Source organism: Ranitomeya imitator, chromosome 5 (assembly GCF_032444005.1).
Source record: "Ranitomeya imitator isolate aRanImi1 chromosome 5, aRanImi1.pri, whole genome shotgun sequence".
Taxonomy (NCBI): Eukaryota; Metazoa; Chordata; class Amphibia; order Anura; family Dendrobatidae; genus Ranitomeya; species Ranitomeya imitator.
In genome coordinates, this window is record NC_091286.1 from 50,204,715 (window position 1) to 50,223,174 (window position 18,460).

At 42.6% G+C, this 18,460-nt stretch overlaps 1 protein-coding gene across 1 annotated transcript in view; it reads right to left on the reverse strand.

The window, feature by feature from the left end:
* Positions 1 to 18,460, reverse strand: part of LHCGR (luteinizing hormone/choriogonadotropin receptor) — a 200,024-nt gene that overhangs the window by 69,485 nt on the left and 112,079 nt on the right. Inside the window, exons 3-4 of the mRNA XM_069767895.1 lie at positions 16,573 to 16,647; positions 15,536 to 15,610 (exon numbers count right to left, since the gene is read on the reverse strand). Of these exons, the coding sequence (XP_069623996.1) occupies positions 15,536 to 15,610; positions 16,573 to 16,647 (150 nt within the window). The remainder of the gene's footprint in view (positions 1 to 15,535; positions 15,611 to 16,572; positions 16,648 to 18,460) is intronic.

Below are 18,460 nucleotides of genomic sequence, written 5' to 3' on the forward strand. Positions count from 1 at the left end.
TCAACTTTCCATTAATATGCTTGGATACAGCACTCTGTGAACATCCAGCTTCTTTAGCAATGAGCTTTTGTGGCTTACCCTCCTTGTGGAGTGTGTCAATGACTGCCTTCTGGACATCTGTCACGTCAGCAGTCAGTGATGACAATGTATGGGCTCCTGGTCGTATATATATTAGTGATGACATCAGAATGTATGGGCTCCTGGTCGTATATATATTAGTGATGACATCAGAATGTATGGGCTCCTGGTCGTATATATATTAGTGATGACATCAGAATATATGGGCTCTTGATGGTATATATTAGTGAAAACATCAGAATATGTGGGAACCAGCCAGCATTTCTAACATGTAATTTTTCATAAATATTTATATTTTCCATTAAATTAAAAATGTAATTGTAATATTCTACATTGTGGGGTCCCTCTGTTACGCCTCTTGGAAACACAGGACTGTTTTTTATTATTCCATTTGTCAAAAGGGTGTGTCAATACACAGTCATGGATTAGTCAGTGTCAAACTGTGTAGGGGTTTAAAAGGTAATGTTTCTCCTTGTGGAGCATGACATGCTTGACATGCGAGGATAAGCAGACTCATAGACCATGCAAATTGCCACTTCAGAGAGGAAGAGGACGAGAACTCTAGTGTCACCTATTGGAAGTAGCAATCATAAAAGTCAATATCGACCTTGTAATCAAGTATCAAGTATAGTTAAAGGGTCGATATTAACTTTTAGGATTTCTACTTCCAATCGATAGCAATAGAGCTCAAGTCCTCTTCCTCTATGAAGAGACAATTTGCAATTTTCATTTCCCAGAGGAGCATTGTATGACCTATAAATATAATAATATGCCGTCTTGGTGCTCTCAACAATGAGAGACGTTACCCATTAAACCCCTGCCAAGAAGCCTCTAACTTTGCCAAATCAGACATCTTGCTTCGCACTGAGGAGCAAACACCCTGAAGCACATATCAGTTAATAGAGTGTTTGGTTTGGCTTTTATCCTAAGTCATGTGGCAAGGCTCGTTACAGGGTACATATTGACTTTTAGCATTGCTACATAGAATAGGAGGTGCTAGGGTCTACGTTCTCTTACTTCCGGAAGAGAGATTTCGCATATTCCAAGGAGGATGTCAATCTTCTAGAACCCTTAGTAATCAGCTGTAATCTGTGTGGAAACCTGGCAACAATGTCTAATTTTCCTGCAGTGTCATCATAGGGGAAAATGAATCATTACATGACACTGATTTAAGCCATTAGCTTTTCTGATACAGACGCATTAGGTCCTCTAGAGAGGGAGAAAAACTTTTCATAGCTACTCTCTACTTCAGATCTTCAGATAGTAATGAGGGTCCCAGACAAAAGACCTCCCCCATTACCAATATTAAAGATCTTCTCAAATCAGTCGGGGTTTGACTATGGATACCCCTTCTGACTGTTAATCAGTGAACACCACTGCTACAACTCCATACATTTTGCAGTGACTGTGCCTGTTACTACACAGCACTGTGCCATTCAAGTGAAAATAATGTCTTCAAAGGGAGATTCGTAGTTAAAATTCTGCGCTGCCGCTGAGATGAATTTCAGGAGAGTATAGTTGATTCACAGTGGTTTTATTCAACGCGTTTCAGGGGTCTCATGCCCCCTTTATCAGGAAATACCACACCCTGATGAAGGGGCATGAGACTCCTGAAACCCGTTGAATAAAACCACTGTGAATTAACTATACTCTCCTGAAATTCATCTCAGCGGCAGCACAGAATTTTAACTCCCTTTGAAGACATTATTTTCTCTGGTCGGTGAAGACCTGTGGATCTGCAGCACCCGCTATCTATATGCTCTAATCTCATCCTAACCAGGTGAGCAAATTTGGTGTATATTCTCCTCTGTGTAACGTGGATAAGACCCTATTGAGCTCTTTGTCTCCCCATTGTTTTTGCAATAAGTAGACATTCAAGTGAAGGCATAGGCACTAGAAAATCTAAGAGTGTGCCTTGCAAACAATGAAAGCAATGGAATGAATGGGGAGCGCAGAAGTCCCTAATGAGGTAACTGAAAGTTTGATCCCCACTGATCTGATATTGATGGTCTTTCCAAAAGTCGTTGTAACTACGTTCCAGAAAACACCTAAGATGTCCTAATTCATTATTTACAGGGAAGTGAAGGAGATGAAAGACAGATACAAACAGGGAGATTTGAATTGAGGAAACCGACCAGATTAATGAAGATCAACTGTTAAATGGACAATACGCATTTCAGGGATGGACCATCACCATCCAAAGATGAATGCAACATAAAACATTTTTCCGAGATCTTATATAGGTTAGAATGAGCTGCTTCAATTATACAGCAATAAAAATGGCTTGGGCCAACAAGGTTTTTTAGATTCAATTTCTTATTTCTTCTAAAAACAATGTTAGGGGCCTTGGGCAAATGCATAGTGAAATCAGGATCATTTCCCAAAATGAACCAATATTTATTTAACAAACTTCTCAAAACATTAAGGGACTTGTGAAAAGTGGTAATGTGGGTATATCCAAATTAATTGTCATTATTCTTAGTGATGAGCTTCTCTACTACTTTCAAAATCTCTTTGTCCATAATTTTGGCCAAACAATCTGACTGGTCAAAGACTTTGGTTCTATCATAAGCATTACTGTAGTCATGAGCGAGTGTGCTCGTTACTCGAGTTTTCCGAGCATGCTTGGGTGTTGTCCAAGTATCTTGGGCGTACTCGTAGATTATGTTTGAGTCCCCGCAGCTGCATAATTTCCAAGATACTTGGAGAACACCCGAGCATGCTCGGAAAACTTGAGTAACGAGCACACTCGCTCATCATTAATAAGCATCCTTCAAAATGCTACTCAGCACAGGTTTACAAACCCAAATCAATTGAAAAAAGTACCCAAGGTATAGTAGAAAATGGCAAAAAATGGGAACCAAAAACAACATTTAATAAAACTATTAAAATGACATGACACGATACCAAAAATCAAACATATATTTAGCAAAAGCTAACCAGATAGGAAGCGGATTATAAGTCTAGAGACCACTAGCTAATATAGGCAGACTTCCCTGCTCCCTTAACTTGAAACAGTCATTAAACTGATAGACCTTTATAATCAGGCAGAGGAAAGAAACAAGGTACATAGATCCAAAAGAATAATAGTACCACTGCCAGCAATAATTGTCAACATTACCAAATTTTTACACATTAAGAAAATCAGTACCACTGATAATCATATAGATCATGTTGACAAAGAAAAGATAGGGGGTACATGAATAATTGGAACAATCTCACCAAACGATGGGGATGCCTCATGGAAAATGAACCCTCCTATTACAGTTGAACAGGAATCCGTATGGTTGATACAGGATTTTTCAAACCATCCCTGGGAGGTGGTCCAAAAATGTGGACGTGAATACAACCCCCATGAAGTTGAGATGATTACACAAATGAATCAAGTTCCTCCTGAGTCCCTGTCCAAATGAAGAACAAAGCATCCATAAATCTCCTAGAGAAGAGGATGTGACCCCTCGGCAAGGGGGACCGCCAAATGTGGAGGGTCTCGAACGCCCCATGAACAGGTTGTCATAGCTGGGCGTGAATCTCGTCCTCATTGCACAACCTTTAACCTGCCAATAGGTCACATACTCAAAGGAGAAGACATTATGAGTATGTACTCAATAGTGAGCAAAAGAAAATCCCTCTGATAAGTGGGGATGAAAGTGTTTTGACGTACAACAAAGCCAAAGCAGCCAATCCCAGCAGATGGTCAATGTTGGAATACAAGGAACTAGCATCGATGATGAAGAAAACACATTGAGGAATAGGCAGAAGCTTTCTAAGTTCCATAATTAAATGGGAAGAATCCCATATGTGGGGATATAATTGAATTGAATTACATATTTCTGAAGGAACAAATCAGCATAATGGGAGAGGTTTGCCATGATGGATTTTATCCTTAATTCATTATTGAATGATTGATCCATCACAACGCCTACTTCGATTCTTACCCCTTGATCTCTAGTATCTGGTCATGTCTTGAAATGACTTAGCCAATCACTGCCTGCAGCGGTGACCAGTCTCAATCACTGATTGGCTGAGTGGGCATTTTATGTCATTTCTGTTGTGACAGAACCACTATGCATAGATCAGTGGGGATCACGCAAGCATTGGAGAGGAAGCTCAGGGAAATTGATGAGGGTTTGAATCCCTTCTTTGTTTTTTGTTATCCAGTGTGAGCCCTTCGAAAAATCATTTTCATTCATGGGACAATCCCTTTAAATTCAATAAACTCTATTTTATGACTATATTTTGTTTTTTGTTCTCTGCGCTTTCATAAATTCAGTGAATCACTGAGCCATTTATCAAACCAAGCAACAAACAGACAGAATGGTTCTGCTAATTACATTTCAGGCCATTCAAGCTTGATGTCTCCAGATTAATAGCTTAACACTGACTACAGTGAATGCATACATTGACTTTCTCTCCGTGTTGCTCCGGGGTAGAATAGTGTTCTATGCTCATTCACTTGTAGGTATTTATTTTTATATAAAATTGCCAGCAGCCTGTCTTGACATGGAATACGTGCGGCGTTAACACTGACAGATGCTCATTCTTTGCCATTAGAATCTATCATCCCTTATAACCCTTTGAAGTTTCATACAGTCGTCAGACCAGCTCCTGTTGTAGCCGTCATTAAGTAATAAGTGTCAGCGACCAGGGCTAATCAGTAACCGGACAGTGAGTTGGTTGTCATAATCACATGAAAGGCAACATTGGCGAGACGGGCAACACAAACCAGCGCACATGCTGCAATACTGAATCAACGTAATCCTATTAATTATTTCCAATAAAAGAGACTGATACAAGATGATGATTATTATTATTATAAATTTTTATAGCGACATTTATTCCATGGCGCTTTACATGATAAAAAGTGGGCAAATATAGACAAATACAATTAAACATGAGCAAAAAACAAGGCATGCAGGTACATAAGGAGGGAAGACCTTGCCCGCGAAGGCTCACAGTCTGCAGGGGATGGGTGAGGATACACTAGGAGAGGGTAGAGCTGGTTGTGCGGCTGTTCAGTAGGTTGAGGATCAATGCAGGCTGTAGGCTTGTCGGAAGAGGTGAGTCTTCAGGTTCTTTTTGAAGGTTTCTATGGTAGGCGAGAGTCTGATGTGTTGTGGTAGAGAGATCCAGAGTTGGGGGGAAGCACGGGAGAAGTCTTGGATGCGGTTGTGGGAAGAAGAGATGAGAGGGCAGTAGAGGAGGAGATCTTGAGAGGATCATTGGTTGCGTGTAGGCAAGTACCGGGAGACCATGTCACAGATGTATGGAGGAGACAGGTTGTGGATGGCTTTGTTTGTCATTGTGAGGGTTTTGAACTGGAGTCTCTTGGCGATAGGAAGCCAGTGAAGGACTTGGCATAGGGGAGAGGCTGGGGAATAGCGGGGAGAAAGGTAGATTAGTTGGGCAGCAGAGTGCAGGATTGATTGGAGTGGTGCCAGGGTGCTAGAGGGGAGGCCAGAGAGTAGGAGGTTGCAGTAGTGGAGGTGGGAGATGATAAGGGCATGCACTAGTGTTTTATGTGGTGTCGCGGTCCAGAAATGCGCGGATCCGGGAGATATTTTTGAGTTTGAGATGGCAGGAGGAGGCAAGGGCTTGGATATGTGGCTTGAAAGAGAGGGCAGAGTCGAGGATCACCCGAGGCACCGGGCGTGTGGGACTGGGGAAAGTGGGCCTTTGTTGTGCAATTGTATACTGGGCAGTAACCCCCTCCAGGAGTGGGTATGTGGAGAGTGGCTGTTGATCTAGTATGTGTTGCTAACATCTTGCTTTATGGGCTGGCTGCACCCTGCAGTGCATTTGTTCTAAGATCTGGGCAGGTAAGTGTTGCTGCCTTTTTTTTCTGCTGTTGAAAATAGAATTTTTGTAGACCTTGAGTCTCTAGTGGCTTTGCTATTTAGTTTAGTGTAGGACTCGTAAGCGTGGGGACCCTTGGCGTCGGTTATGAGCTTGCGTATTTTGGCCAAAATATCAACCAATACTTTACTATTTTTGAATAATTTTTGCACTATATTTTTCGGGGTGCAGCCAAGCCCAAACACGTTCGGTCTCGCATTAGGGGTGTTTGCACTGGGATGCATTGAGAGTGTACTGGCCAGCCCGCCTAATCGAAAAGTAGGGGCGTGACTAATAGGTGGTGAACCAGACACTATGCAGTACCATTGTGTGAACAACGCCCTATGTGGGCCTTTATTGTGCAATTGTATACTGAGCAGTCACCCCCTCCAGGAGTGGGTATGTGGAGAGTGGCTGTTGATCTGGTATTTTGCACCTGTGTTGCTAACATATTGCTTTATGGGCAGGCTGCACCTTGCAGTGCATTTGTTCTAAGATCTGTGCAGATTTTATGGACCTGGTGGTTAGGAGCACCCGGCACGACCTGATAGTTAAACTGACACAGGACAAGCTCTGGGATGTGGGAGCTCTGCTGACCGCAACCCCTAATCCTATCACAACAACTAGAAATAGCCATGGAGCGTTCCTGACTCTCCCTAGACGCCTCCTCACAGCCTAAGAGCTAGCTAGCCCTAGAGATAGAAAATAAAGCCTACCTTGCCTCAGAGAAATTCCCCAAAGGAAAAGGCAGCCCCCCACATATATTGACTGTGAGTGAAGATGAAAGTCACAAACGCAGAAATGAAACAGGTTTCAGCAAAGGGAGGCCAGACTTACTAAACAAACAGAGGATAGGAAAGGTATCTTTGCGGTCAGCACAAAAAACTACAAAAGACCATGCAGAGTGTGCAAAAAGACCTCCTCACCGACTAACGGTGCGGAGATGCCACTCTGCGTCCCAGAGCTTCCAGCTAGTAAGGCAAAATCATGATATCCAGCTGGACATGGCAACAATGAACAAATAATAACTGGCAGGAATTTAGCTTCTGCTGGAGTAGACAGGTCACCAGAAAGATCCAAGAGCGAACTGAACAAATGCAGGAACATTGACAGCTGGCATGGAGTAACGATCTGAGTGGAGTTAAATAGAGCAGCCAACCAAAGGATAAATCATGTCACCTGTGGAAGGAACCTCAGAAGCAGCAGCTCCACTCACAGCCACCAGAGGGATTCCATGGACAGAACTCGCCGAAGTACCATTCATGACCACAGGAGGGAGTTCGACAACAGAATTCACAACAGGCAGGTAAGTGTTGCTGCCTTTTTTTTCTGCTGTTGAAAATTGAATTTTTGTAGACCTTGAGTCTTTAGTGGCTTTGCTATTTAGTTCAGTGTAGGACTCGTAAGCGTGGGGACCCTTGGCGTGGGTTACGAGCTTGCGTATTTTGGCCAAAATATCAACCAATACCTCACTATTTTTGAATATTTTTTGCACTATATTTTTCGGGGTGCAGCCAAGCCCAAACACGTTCGGTCTCACATGAGGGGTGTTCGCACTGGGATGCATTGAGAGTGTACTGGCCAGCCCGCCTAATTGAAAAGTAGGGGCGTGACTAATGGGCTGTGAACCAGACACTATGCAGTACCATTGTGTCAACAACGCCTATGTGGGCCTTTATTGTGCAATTGTATACTGGGCAGTCAACCCCTCCAGGAGTGGGTATGTGGAGAGTGGCTGTTGATCTGGTATTTTGCACCTGTGTTGCTAACATCTTGCTCTATGGGCATGGCTGAGTCTCTAGTGGCTTTGCTATTTAGTTGACTGGGGAAAGTGAGCAGCCATTGACATTGATAGATAGGTCTGGTGGAGGGGTAGAGTGAGATGGGGGGAAGATGACCGAAATAGCAGACAGACAGTGTGGGATTTTGGTAAGTAAGGAGGTGAGGTCAGGTCAAGGATAGGTAGATCTGCGTGTGATCGGCATAGAGATGATACTGCATACCGTGGGATTCTATGAGCTGTCCCAGGCCGAAGGTGTAGATGGAGGAGAGTAGGGGTCCCAGAACTGAGCCTTGAGGAACACTGACAGACAAGGGGCAGAGTGAGGAGGTGGTGTAGGGGAGGGAGACACTGAATGTTTGGTTTGTCAGATATGATGAGATCCAGGATAGGGCCAAGTCTGTGAAGCCGAGAGATGAGAGGATCTGCAGCAGAAGGGAGTGGTCTCCAGTGTCAAAGGCAGAAGACAGGTCCAGGAGAAGGAGGACAGAGCAGTGTAGCTTGTTCTTGGCAGTTAGTAGATTGTTGGTCACTTTAGTTAGGGCAGTTTCAGTTGAGTGGTGCGGTCGGTAGCCAGATTGTAACCGGTCAAAGAGGGAGCAGGAGGAGAGGTGGGAGACAGTTCAAGATGGACATGTTGTTCCAGTAAAGACACAGAGGATGGGTTGAGGGAGGGCTTTTTGAGGATGGATGTGATCTTAGCATGTTTGAAGGATGAGGGGAAGGCACCTGTTGTGAGTGATAGATTGAATAGATGTGTTAGGGTTTGGATGAAGACTGTGGTGAGGTTAGAGATGAGATGGGACAGGAGCCGGTCAAGCATGCAAGTGGTGAGGTGTGATCTTGACAGGAGTGAGGAGAGCTGATCTTCTGCCATGGTGGAGAAGCTGGTTTTGGAGGAACAGGGTTGAGCAGCTAAGAGGGGCATTGGGTGCTGTGGGCCAAAGCTTTCTCTGATCGTATCGATCTTCTGTTTAATGAAGGAGGCAAAGTCTTCAGCAGAAATGAGAGGGGAGGGAGGGGCTGCGGGGGGGGGGGGGGGGGGGGGTTACGGAGTAGAGAATTGAAAGTGTTGAAAAGCTGTTTAGGGTTGTGAGACAGGGAGGATATGAGAGATGAGAAGTAAGTTTGATTTGCGGCAGTGAAGCTGGTGGGGGACTGCTTGTATGCAGTGAAGTAGTCGGCAAGTAGAGCGGGATCGCTTCCATCTCTGCTCAGCGATCCTGGAGGCCCGTCTGAGTTCTTTGGTTGAGTTCATCAGCCAGGGCTGCCTGTTGAGTGTATGAGTTTTGCTATGCATGAGCAGGGCGGCCGAATCGAGTGTAGCTGTTATTGTGGTGTTATAGAAAGTGGCAGCAGCATCTGTATCATGAAGGGAGGCTATAGGTACCGTCACACATAACGATATCGTTAATGATATTGTTGCTTTTTGTGACGTAGCAACGATATCGTTAACTAAATCATTATGCGTGACAGCGACCAACGATCAGGCCCCTGCTGGGAGATCGTTGGTCGCTGGGGAAAGTCCAGGACTTAATTTTGTCGCTGGATCACCCGCTGACATCGCTGAATCAGCGTGTGTGATGCCGATTAAGCGATGTCTTCACTGGTAACCAGGGTAAACATCGGGTTACTAAGCGCAGGGCAGCGCTTAGTAACCCGATGTTTACCCTGGATAACATTGTAAAAGTAAAAAAAAAAATACTACATACTTACATTCCTGTCACGTTCCTTAGCGTCAGCTTCCCTGTGTCCCCCATTGTCAGCGCCGGCCGGCCGTAAAGCAAAGCACAGCGGTGACGTCACCGCTCTGCTTTCAGCCAGCGCGCTTACACAGTGCAGGGAAGCTGATGCTGGGGGACGCGACAGGAATGTAAGTATGTAGTGTTTTTTTTTTTACTTTTACAATGGTAACCAGGGTAAACATCGGGTTACTAAGCGCGGCCCTGCGCTTAGTATCCCGATGTTTACCCTGGTTACCCGGGGACTTCGGGATCGTTGGTCGCTGGAGAGCTGTCTGTGTGACAGCTCTCCAGCGACCAAACAGCGACGCTGCAGCGATCGGCATCGTTGTCTAGATCGCTGCAGCGTCGCTTAATGTGACGGTACCTTAAGTCTGTAAGAGGGAGAAGGAACTCAGAGAGTGATTGTAAATTGAGGTGTTTGAGATTTCTGCAAGGGTGAGTGAGTTTGTGGAGTGGGGGTTGCACACTGGGAGAGGAGAAGGAAGAGAATGTCAGTAGGTTGTTGTCAGACAGGGGGAGGGGTGAGTTAGTGAGATTAGTAAGGGAGCAGAGGTGGATGATAAGATGTTAAAATTAGCAAGGTATGTTCGATTTTGTGTATTTTACTCACTGGCACAGGTAGCTACAGTAGAACAAAAGTCACATAGGCACAGACTTGATGAATGAAGATGAGTAAAGAGTTCCTCTATGAATTCTGAAAAGCAAGGTCAGTTCGTGCTGGATAATAGAGATGAGCAGATATTTTGAAATTGACATCCGCCATATTTTCCCCTAAAAATCATTTTGCAGTGAATAAATTTGCATGATTCGCAATACTGGAAAGCTTCTGATTGCTCAGAAAATGCACATGGGGGAAAGGAGAGGTAGAGGACCATACTGAGCATAACAGCTTCCACTCGGCAGGAGAGACAGAACCCCACTAACCATAAGAGCTTGCACTTACCAGGACAGAGAAAGGACCCCGCTGACTATAAAAGCTTAAACTCTACAGGTGAGAGAAGACCCCACTGACCACAAGAGAGTACACTTTCCAGGCAATAGAGGAAGGACTCCACTGACCATAAGAGCTTACACTTTCCAGGCAAGACAGAGAAGACCCCACTGACCATAAGAACTTACAATATACAGACGACAGAGGGCCCTGCTGACCATAAGAGCTTACACTCTACAGGTTAGAAACAACATCACCCTACAGGAGAGATAGAGGACCCCACTAGCCATAAGAACTTATACTTTACAAGTGAGAGTGAAAGGAACTCGCTGACCATAAGAGGTTACACTTTACAGAAGTGAGAGGAACCTGCTGATCATAAGAGCTTATACTTTAGGCTAGCTTCACACTAGCATTTGGCAGAGCTGCAGACGGCAGCCTGCTTCCTCCGTGAAGCCCCGCCCACTGCCGCGCCTCTTCCTTCAGCCCCACCTACGTCTGCATGCGTTCTGCTTACCCTATCTTTAACATTGGGTACGGAGGCCATGCAGATGTATGCGGATACCTCCGCATGTTTCATTTTCAACAAAATCCTAACATGTTGCGTTGGTGCAGGTCAGCGCAGCGTGAAGATGCATGCGGAGGCATCCGCATACATCCGCATGGCCTGTGTACCCAACGTTAAAGATAGGGTACACAGAACGCATGCAGACATAGGCGGAGCTGAAGGAAGAGGCGCAGCAGTGGGCAGGGCTTCACAGAGGAAGCAGGCTGCCGTCCGCAGCTCTGCCGAATGCGAGTATGAAGCCTGCCTTACAGAAGAGAGAGACTTAACCAGTAACTCTGGAGATGGAAAACGAGTCTGCCTTACAAAATGTGCTCCTCTAGCAACTGCTAATCTGTGATAACTGAGGTACTGACCTTTGCAGATCAAACCACTAATCATTACTGGATACCAAAATTTTTAAGGCCCGTTTTTGTAAACACAGCCTCATTCTACAAAGAACGCTTCTTCAACTTCTCAAGACTCCAGGGCTCTGTCTGAAGACAAAGCATCTTGGACTAAGGACGCCTGCAGAAGAGCCTATAAAAAATTGTCCAAGCTAAAATTTTATGCTTTTTATTTGCTGCACAAATAATTGTAATATATGTGTTTTGTGTGAATGGGGAAAAAGAGTGAGGTTCTCTAGGGACAGGTCCCCACAGCTTCTAAGTTATTTGCCACTTTAACCCTAGTAATGGTGAAGTTTGTAAGGGATGGATTGAATGTCGGTTAGAATTAGATGATGTTCTTCCCGCTGTCTACTTAGGTATTGTGACATCACTCTCTACTCCAGAAATTCTGGCCTGCCTAGTAAAGATCTGTGTATCTATCTATGGAGGAACCTCATCAACTATCTTCAATCAAGAATAAAGGAGAAGTGCCTGATGGATGTCATGTCTGATGCATGTCTGATGAAAGTAAAGTCGTGCCTGATGGAAGTCGTGCCTGATGGAAGTCATGCCTCCGCTACAAAAATGCCATGAGGCCCATCTACAGACTGTGACACCCAGTAGTCTCATGAAGCCAGATATACTCAAAATAGAGTAACGTGAGGTCTGGCAGGGTGAAGGGTATGCACAGCATGACGCTTGCTGACCTATGGACTGTAAGGGTGAAGCCATTCCAGAGTCTGACCAGTAAGACGACTTTGGGATAGGCCGACACCTGAAGACCGGTAACGACATGACCACAGAGATTATACGTAGATAACAAAAGTCTTTGATTTTGACAACTAAAAGACTTTGATTAAGATCCAAGAAAGAAGAAGGTGTACTCTGTGGATAGAGATGTGGGTTACGGTGAACAGCAGGGAAGAGCTGATGGCAGTGTGGATGATGTCTAGGTACCTAAGTGCAGAATTATGCTTAATTCCATCCTGAACTGTCACTGGTTATAAATGGGGTTGAGTAGGCAAATAAATCCCAGCACAAAATGTCCCGCAAATTTCATTGTCGTGTTCTCGACAACAGGGGCAATGTAGAAGGGAAGTGCTCCAAAATGTATATCTTTACATAGAGATGTGTTTAGTTATATATAATTCCCCAACATGTGCTCAGTAGCCCCCTCCTCAAGCTGGTATATCAGGTTTCATTTAGGACTTAGGACAGTGGACAATAGACTTGTGACCTCATCCCCACACACCTGGGGCTGGACACACCTCTTCTAGCTGGACATAAAAGGCACAAGACACATGTGCTCACTCTCTTTTGCAGTGCCTGCATGCTGGTATGATCATGGATCCACATGGTGGTTGAGTATATCTGTATCCCCTTTTCTTACTAGGCCTTGCAACCTCTTAGGCCTTAGGGTTAGTGAGCTATAGATGGGAGGGCTGATATTGCATGTGTGATTTGGGTAATTGGGCAGTTAATTGTGGGTTTTCATATTGTGGTGATATTGTTGTGATATTACTGGATATTGTTGGTTATTACTGTGTGATACTGTTGAGATATCACTGTATACTGTAATGGTATTACTGTATTAGAGTTGTAAGGGTATGTGCACACGTCAGGATTTCTTGCAGAAATTTTCCTGACAAAAACCGGACATTTCTGCCAGAAATCCACATGCGTTTTTACCGCGATTTTACCGCGTTTTTGATGCGTTTTTGTTTGTTTTTCCTAAATGCATAGAATTGCGGGAAATACTCAGAAAATCTGCAACAATAATGAACATGCTCATTTTTTTTTTACCGCGATGCGTTTTTTTCGCAGAAAAAAACGCATCCATGTGCACAAAACATGCAGAATGCATTCTAAATGATAGAATGCATAATGTATGCGTTTGTAATGAGTTTTTATAGCGTTTTTAGCACGAAAAAACACAAAAAAATGCAAAAAAACCTGAACGTGTGCACATAGCCCAATATCCGTATATTGTGTATATATATATATTTATAGTCTCCAGCTTGGGTATAAATATATATGTATGTTATAGACTGCAGACTTGTGTGTGTGTGTAATAAATACCCTTTATTGATACACAGTTTTGTCTCAGTTAGTATATAGTATAAGGAATAGATAACAGTTAGTGTATAGTATAAAGTAAAGATAACGTTGTGGTATTAAGTGGATATTAATTATTAGTAGTCAATTTTGTCGTTAATAGATGATATCGGACCTCATTAGAGGTGTAAGGAGGGTTCCTCCTTTTGGTAACTATAAATTTAGTATGGGGGGGGGGGATAACCCTGTCCCTTTTACAGGCATGTAAAGAATTAAGTAGGCAAACACTGCTATATCTCTGTTAGCTCTTGGAGCTGAACACTGTTAGGTAGTGGTAGGTCGGGTATCATGATCCCAAGTTGAAAGGTACTGCCTTTTTGTGTCCCATTGGAAAGTGGTAAGTATACAGCAAGGATAGATTATAGTAGGAGGTTAAGACCTAACTTTTAACCCCTATCTGACCTCGGACGGGATAGTACGTCCGAGGTCAGATCCCCTGCTTTGATGCAGGGCTCCGCGGTGAGCCCGCACCAAAGCCGGGACATGTCAGCTGTTTTAAACAGCTGACATGTGCCCGTAATAGGCGCGGGCAGAATCGCGATCTGCCCGCACCTATTAACTAGTTAAATGCTGCTGTCAAACGCAGACAGCGGCATTTAACTACCACATCCGGCCGGGCGGCCGGAAATGACATCATCGCCGACCCCCGTCACATGATCGGGGGTCGGCGATGCGTCTCCATTAACCATAGAGGTCCTTGAGACCTCTATGGTTACTGAACGCCGGTGGCTGTGAGCGCCACCCTGTGGTCGGCGCTCACAGCACACCTGCATTTCTGCTACATAGCAGCGATCAGCAGATCGCTGCTATGTAGCAGAGCCGATCGCGTTGTGCCTGCTTCTAGCCTCCCATGGAGGCTATTGAAGCATGGCAAAAGTAAAAAAAAAAAGTTGAAAAAAATGTTAAAAAAATAAAAAAAATATAAAAGTTTAAATCACCCCCCTTTCGCCCCAATCAAAATAAATCAATAAAAAAATATAAAATCTACGCATATTTGGTATCGCCGCGCTCAGAATCGCCCGATCTATCAACCAAAAAAAAGCATTAACCTGATCGCTAAACAGCGTAGCGGGAAAAAAATTAAAAACGCCAGAATTACGTTTTTTTGGTCGCCGCGACATTGCATTAAAATGCAATATCGGGCGATCAAAAGAATGTATCTGCACCGAAATGCTATCATTAAAAACGTCATCTCGGCCCGCAAAAAATAAGCCCTCAACCGACCCCAGATCACGAAAAATGGAGACGCTACGGGTATCGGAAAATGGCGCAATTTTTTTTTTTTATCAAAGTTTGGAATTTTTTTTCACCACTTAGATAAAAAATAACCTAGTCATGTTATGTGGCTATGAACTCATACTGACCTGGAGAATCATAATGTCAAGTCAGTTTTAGCATTTAGTGAACCTATCAAAAAAGCCAAACAAAAAACAAGAGTGGGATTGCACTTTTTTTGCAATTTCACCGCACTTGGAATTTTTTTCCCGTTTTCTAGTACACGACATGCTAAAACCAATGATGTCGTTCAAAAGTACAACTCGTCCCGCAAAAAATAAGCCCTCACATGGCCAAATTGACGGAAAAATAAAAAAGTTATCGCTCTGGGAAGGAGGGGAGTGAAAAACGAACACGGAAAAACGAAAAATCCCAAGGTCATGAAGGGGTTAATATAAATAACTAAAAACAGGAGAAACATATATTTGGACAAACAATCCCACAACAAATGTAATAAATATAAAGTGCTCAAAAATCACAAGTGCACATGAATAAAAAAATTGGTTCGTTGTCCAAAGTAAGCCGTCCATAATCACAGGAAAAAGGATTGGTATAAAGCACTAGTGAGTTACCTTGTCATGCCCTGTGTGAGTCTACCAGCCTGACAAGGACAGTCCCCAAGTATAGTATTGTCCCAATGAATGTCCCTTAATTCCCTCTCATTACCTTTTGACTGATAGAATTTCCTCTGCCCGAGCACCCCAATGGAAAGATGCACGTCCATTAGTATGTGAAAAGTCAATGAGATGACGAAACGGGTTAACGTATATTTCTTCTGTCCATTAGAAATTTATACATTGTGTTTGCAGAAAAGTCTATATGATGGAAAAGTAAATATCTTACAAGTATTTTAATTTTGGTAGGTTTCCAAAGGCTCCACGCCCAATATGGACCAGATTTTTTGTGTTTCTGATTGTTCTAAAATTAGAAGAAGAAAAAGAAAATATAATATTATATTTTAGGTTTGACCTCAAACAACAAATACTTATTTTATGCAATAAAATGCAAATTAATTATGCAAAAATCGTGCAATGTGATTTTCTGTTTTTTATTTTTAGATTCTGTCTCACCCAGTTAAAGTGTACCTACGATAAAAATGACAGATCTCTACATTCTTTGTAGGTGAGAAAACTTGCAAAATTGTCAGTGTATCAAATACTTATGCTCCCCACTGTATGTTTTCTATAAAACTTTGCAGTGGTAAAATGTAAAATATAGATGTTTGGAATGCAGAAGCCAATCTTTGATTCATGCGGCCTGTGGACTTTAAGTCCAAGGTTTGCTTGAGAAATATAAGGGGTATTCCAGTGTATAAAATTATCATTCATCTACTGAATACATGATGACCTGTACCTTATGGTGGGAACAACATAACAACATAAGTCACCTGTGCTAGCAATTGGTAGGGGTCCTGGTGGAAAGACCCACATTGATTGAATCCATTGAGTGGATTAAATAATAACCAATGCGCCCAATAATTAGCTTTAAAGGGTTTATCACCTTTGGACAATCCATTTTTGTTAGAACTGTCCCTTGATGATAAACCAGTCCCATGGTGTCGCCACCAGTCAACTATATTCTGTGGAGCAACCTAATATCAAGTGTTTTATTCCACCACAGCACTCCCACAGGAGAAGAGTAGCATTACAACTTATAATGAAAATGAATATTTCACTAAACTCAGCGATCCTCAATAAGAAAACGTGAATTATTTAGCCAACAGCCATTATTATTGTTATTCTAGTCCTGGATGGAAGGGGAAGATACCTTTTATACCACAGTATCATTTTGTTCTAATGTGTCCCCAATTGTATTTATTCTTTCAGCTAAGTGTGTAAACTACAGATATGTAGTGGAAATAAAAAAGCAATTGCACTTACAATTCTGTCAGGTTGAGAAGTTTCGCAAATGCGTGATTATGAATACTTTCCAGTGAATCGCTTTGGAATATTGCTCTGTAACAAAAAATAGAAAAAAAAATAAAGATGAAAAAATATAGTTTATAAAGTTATAAAATCATATTCTTTCATCTCACTTGGGAAACTTATATGATTTATTTTTTGCTATGTTACAGTCAGTCAGGTTGTACTGACTACGTACACCAACCAAATTTATGAAGAGTGATACCCATCATACCGCGCCTCTGCATTATCTCCAAGACCACAATAATGGGAACCGTCATAAAAAAAAGTTTTGTTTTTATTTTACCTGCAGCCATAGAGGTATTCTGCAGCTAAATAATGTTTTGAATATGTGTAAAAGCCTCACTGGAAGTATAAATGCAGGAGAAAGTGATTTTATACTCCCCCTGCAGCTACTCGCTTCCAGTCATCGGGGCAGCACTGCAGCTGTGAGCAGTCAGCGCTCACTACGCACAGTCAAATTAGCAGTATGGCAGCAAGTAAAACCTTTTTTTATGACAGGTTTCCTTTAAGTGTTTGGGAGGTCCTTGATCAAAACATTTGGTGGGGACCGCCTTCTATGGTTTAGGGTCCTGAGCTTCTTATACCCTAGTACCATGACACTGATGGGTTCAAATGGAGCTGCAGTCATCACTGTGGTTGAATTATTAACCTTGATGAATCCCTGAAAGCTATGTTCACACATTGTGTTTTTGCTGCATTCTTTATGCAAATTAAAAGCTGTTTTTACAGTACCAGCAAAAACTATGAGATTTTAGAAATCTCAGGTATTTTCACAGCATTTTTTCACCCACAGAATGCAATGAGTAAGTGCAAAAACGTAGCAAAAACATAGCAAAAGCGCTGCTATCAGTTTTTGCAGGTACAGCAGGATGTGAAAACCATTTTTTTTGTGATTTTATGTCTCCTGATTCCAAGTATACTTTAATTAATCTAGCGATATGTGTTAAGTAAACAATGCCTCACCAACTCAATGCCCGACCAATGTGTTAAATAAACAATGCCTCACCAACTCAATGCCTGACCAATGTGTTAAGTAAACAATGCCTCACCAACTCAATGCCTGACCAATGTGTTAAGTAAACAATGCCTCACCAACTCAATGCCCGACCAATGTGTTAAATAAACAATGCCTCACCAACTCAATGCCCGACCAATGTGTTAAATAAACAATGCCTCACCAACTCAATGCCTGACCAATGTGTTAAGTAAACAATGCCTCACCAACTCAATGCCCGACCAATGTGTTAAATAAACAATGCCTCACCAACTCAATGCCGACCAATGTGTTAAGTAAATAATGCCTCACCAACTCAATGTCCGACCAATGTGTTAAGTAAACAATGCCTCACCAACTCAATGTCCGACCAATATGTTAAGTAAACAATGCCTCACCAACTCAATGTCCGACCAATGTGTTAAATAAACAGTGCCTCACCAACTCAATGTCCGACCAATGTGTTAAATAAACAGTGCCTCACCAACTCAATGTCCGACCAATGTGTTAAGTAAACAATGCCTCACCAACTCAATGCCCGACCAATGTGTTAAGGAAACAATGCCTCACCAATTAAAACAAATGTGTGCATGAGATTTTTATAATCTCATGGCTTCTTCTGAACTATAAAAAGAAGACTTTAATTTGCAGAAAACAATGCAGCAAAAAGTGCAATGTGTGATCACAACCTTAGAGTAAACAATACCCTACTAACTCAAAGCCATACCAATGTATTAAGCAAACATTGACCGCTGTTTTTACGTTTGCAATTGTGTATTTTTTTAATGAACTCATATAAACTTAATTCATGGCTGTGCTTCATACATGAATCCAGCTGTTTCGTTCAGA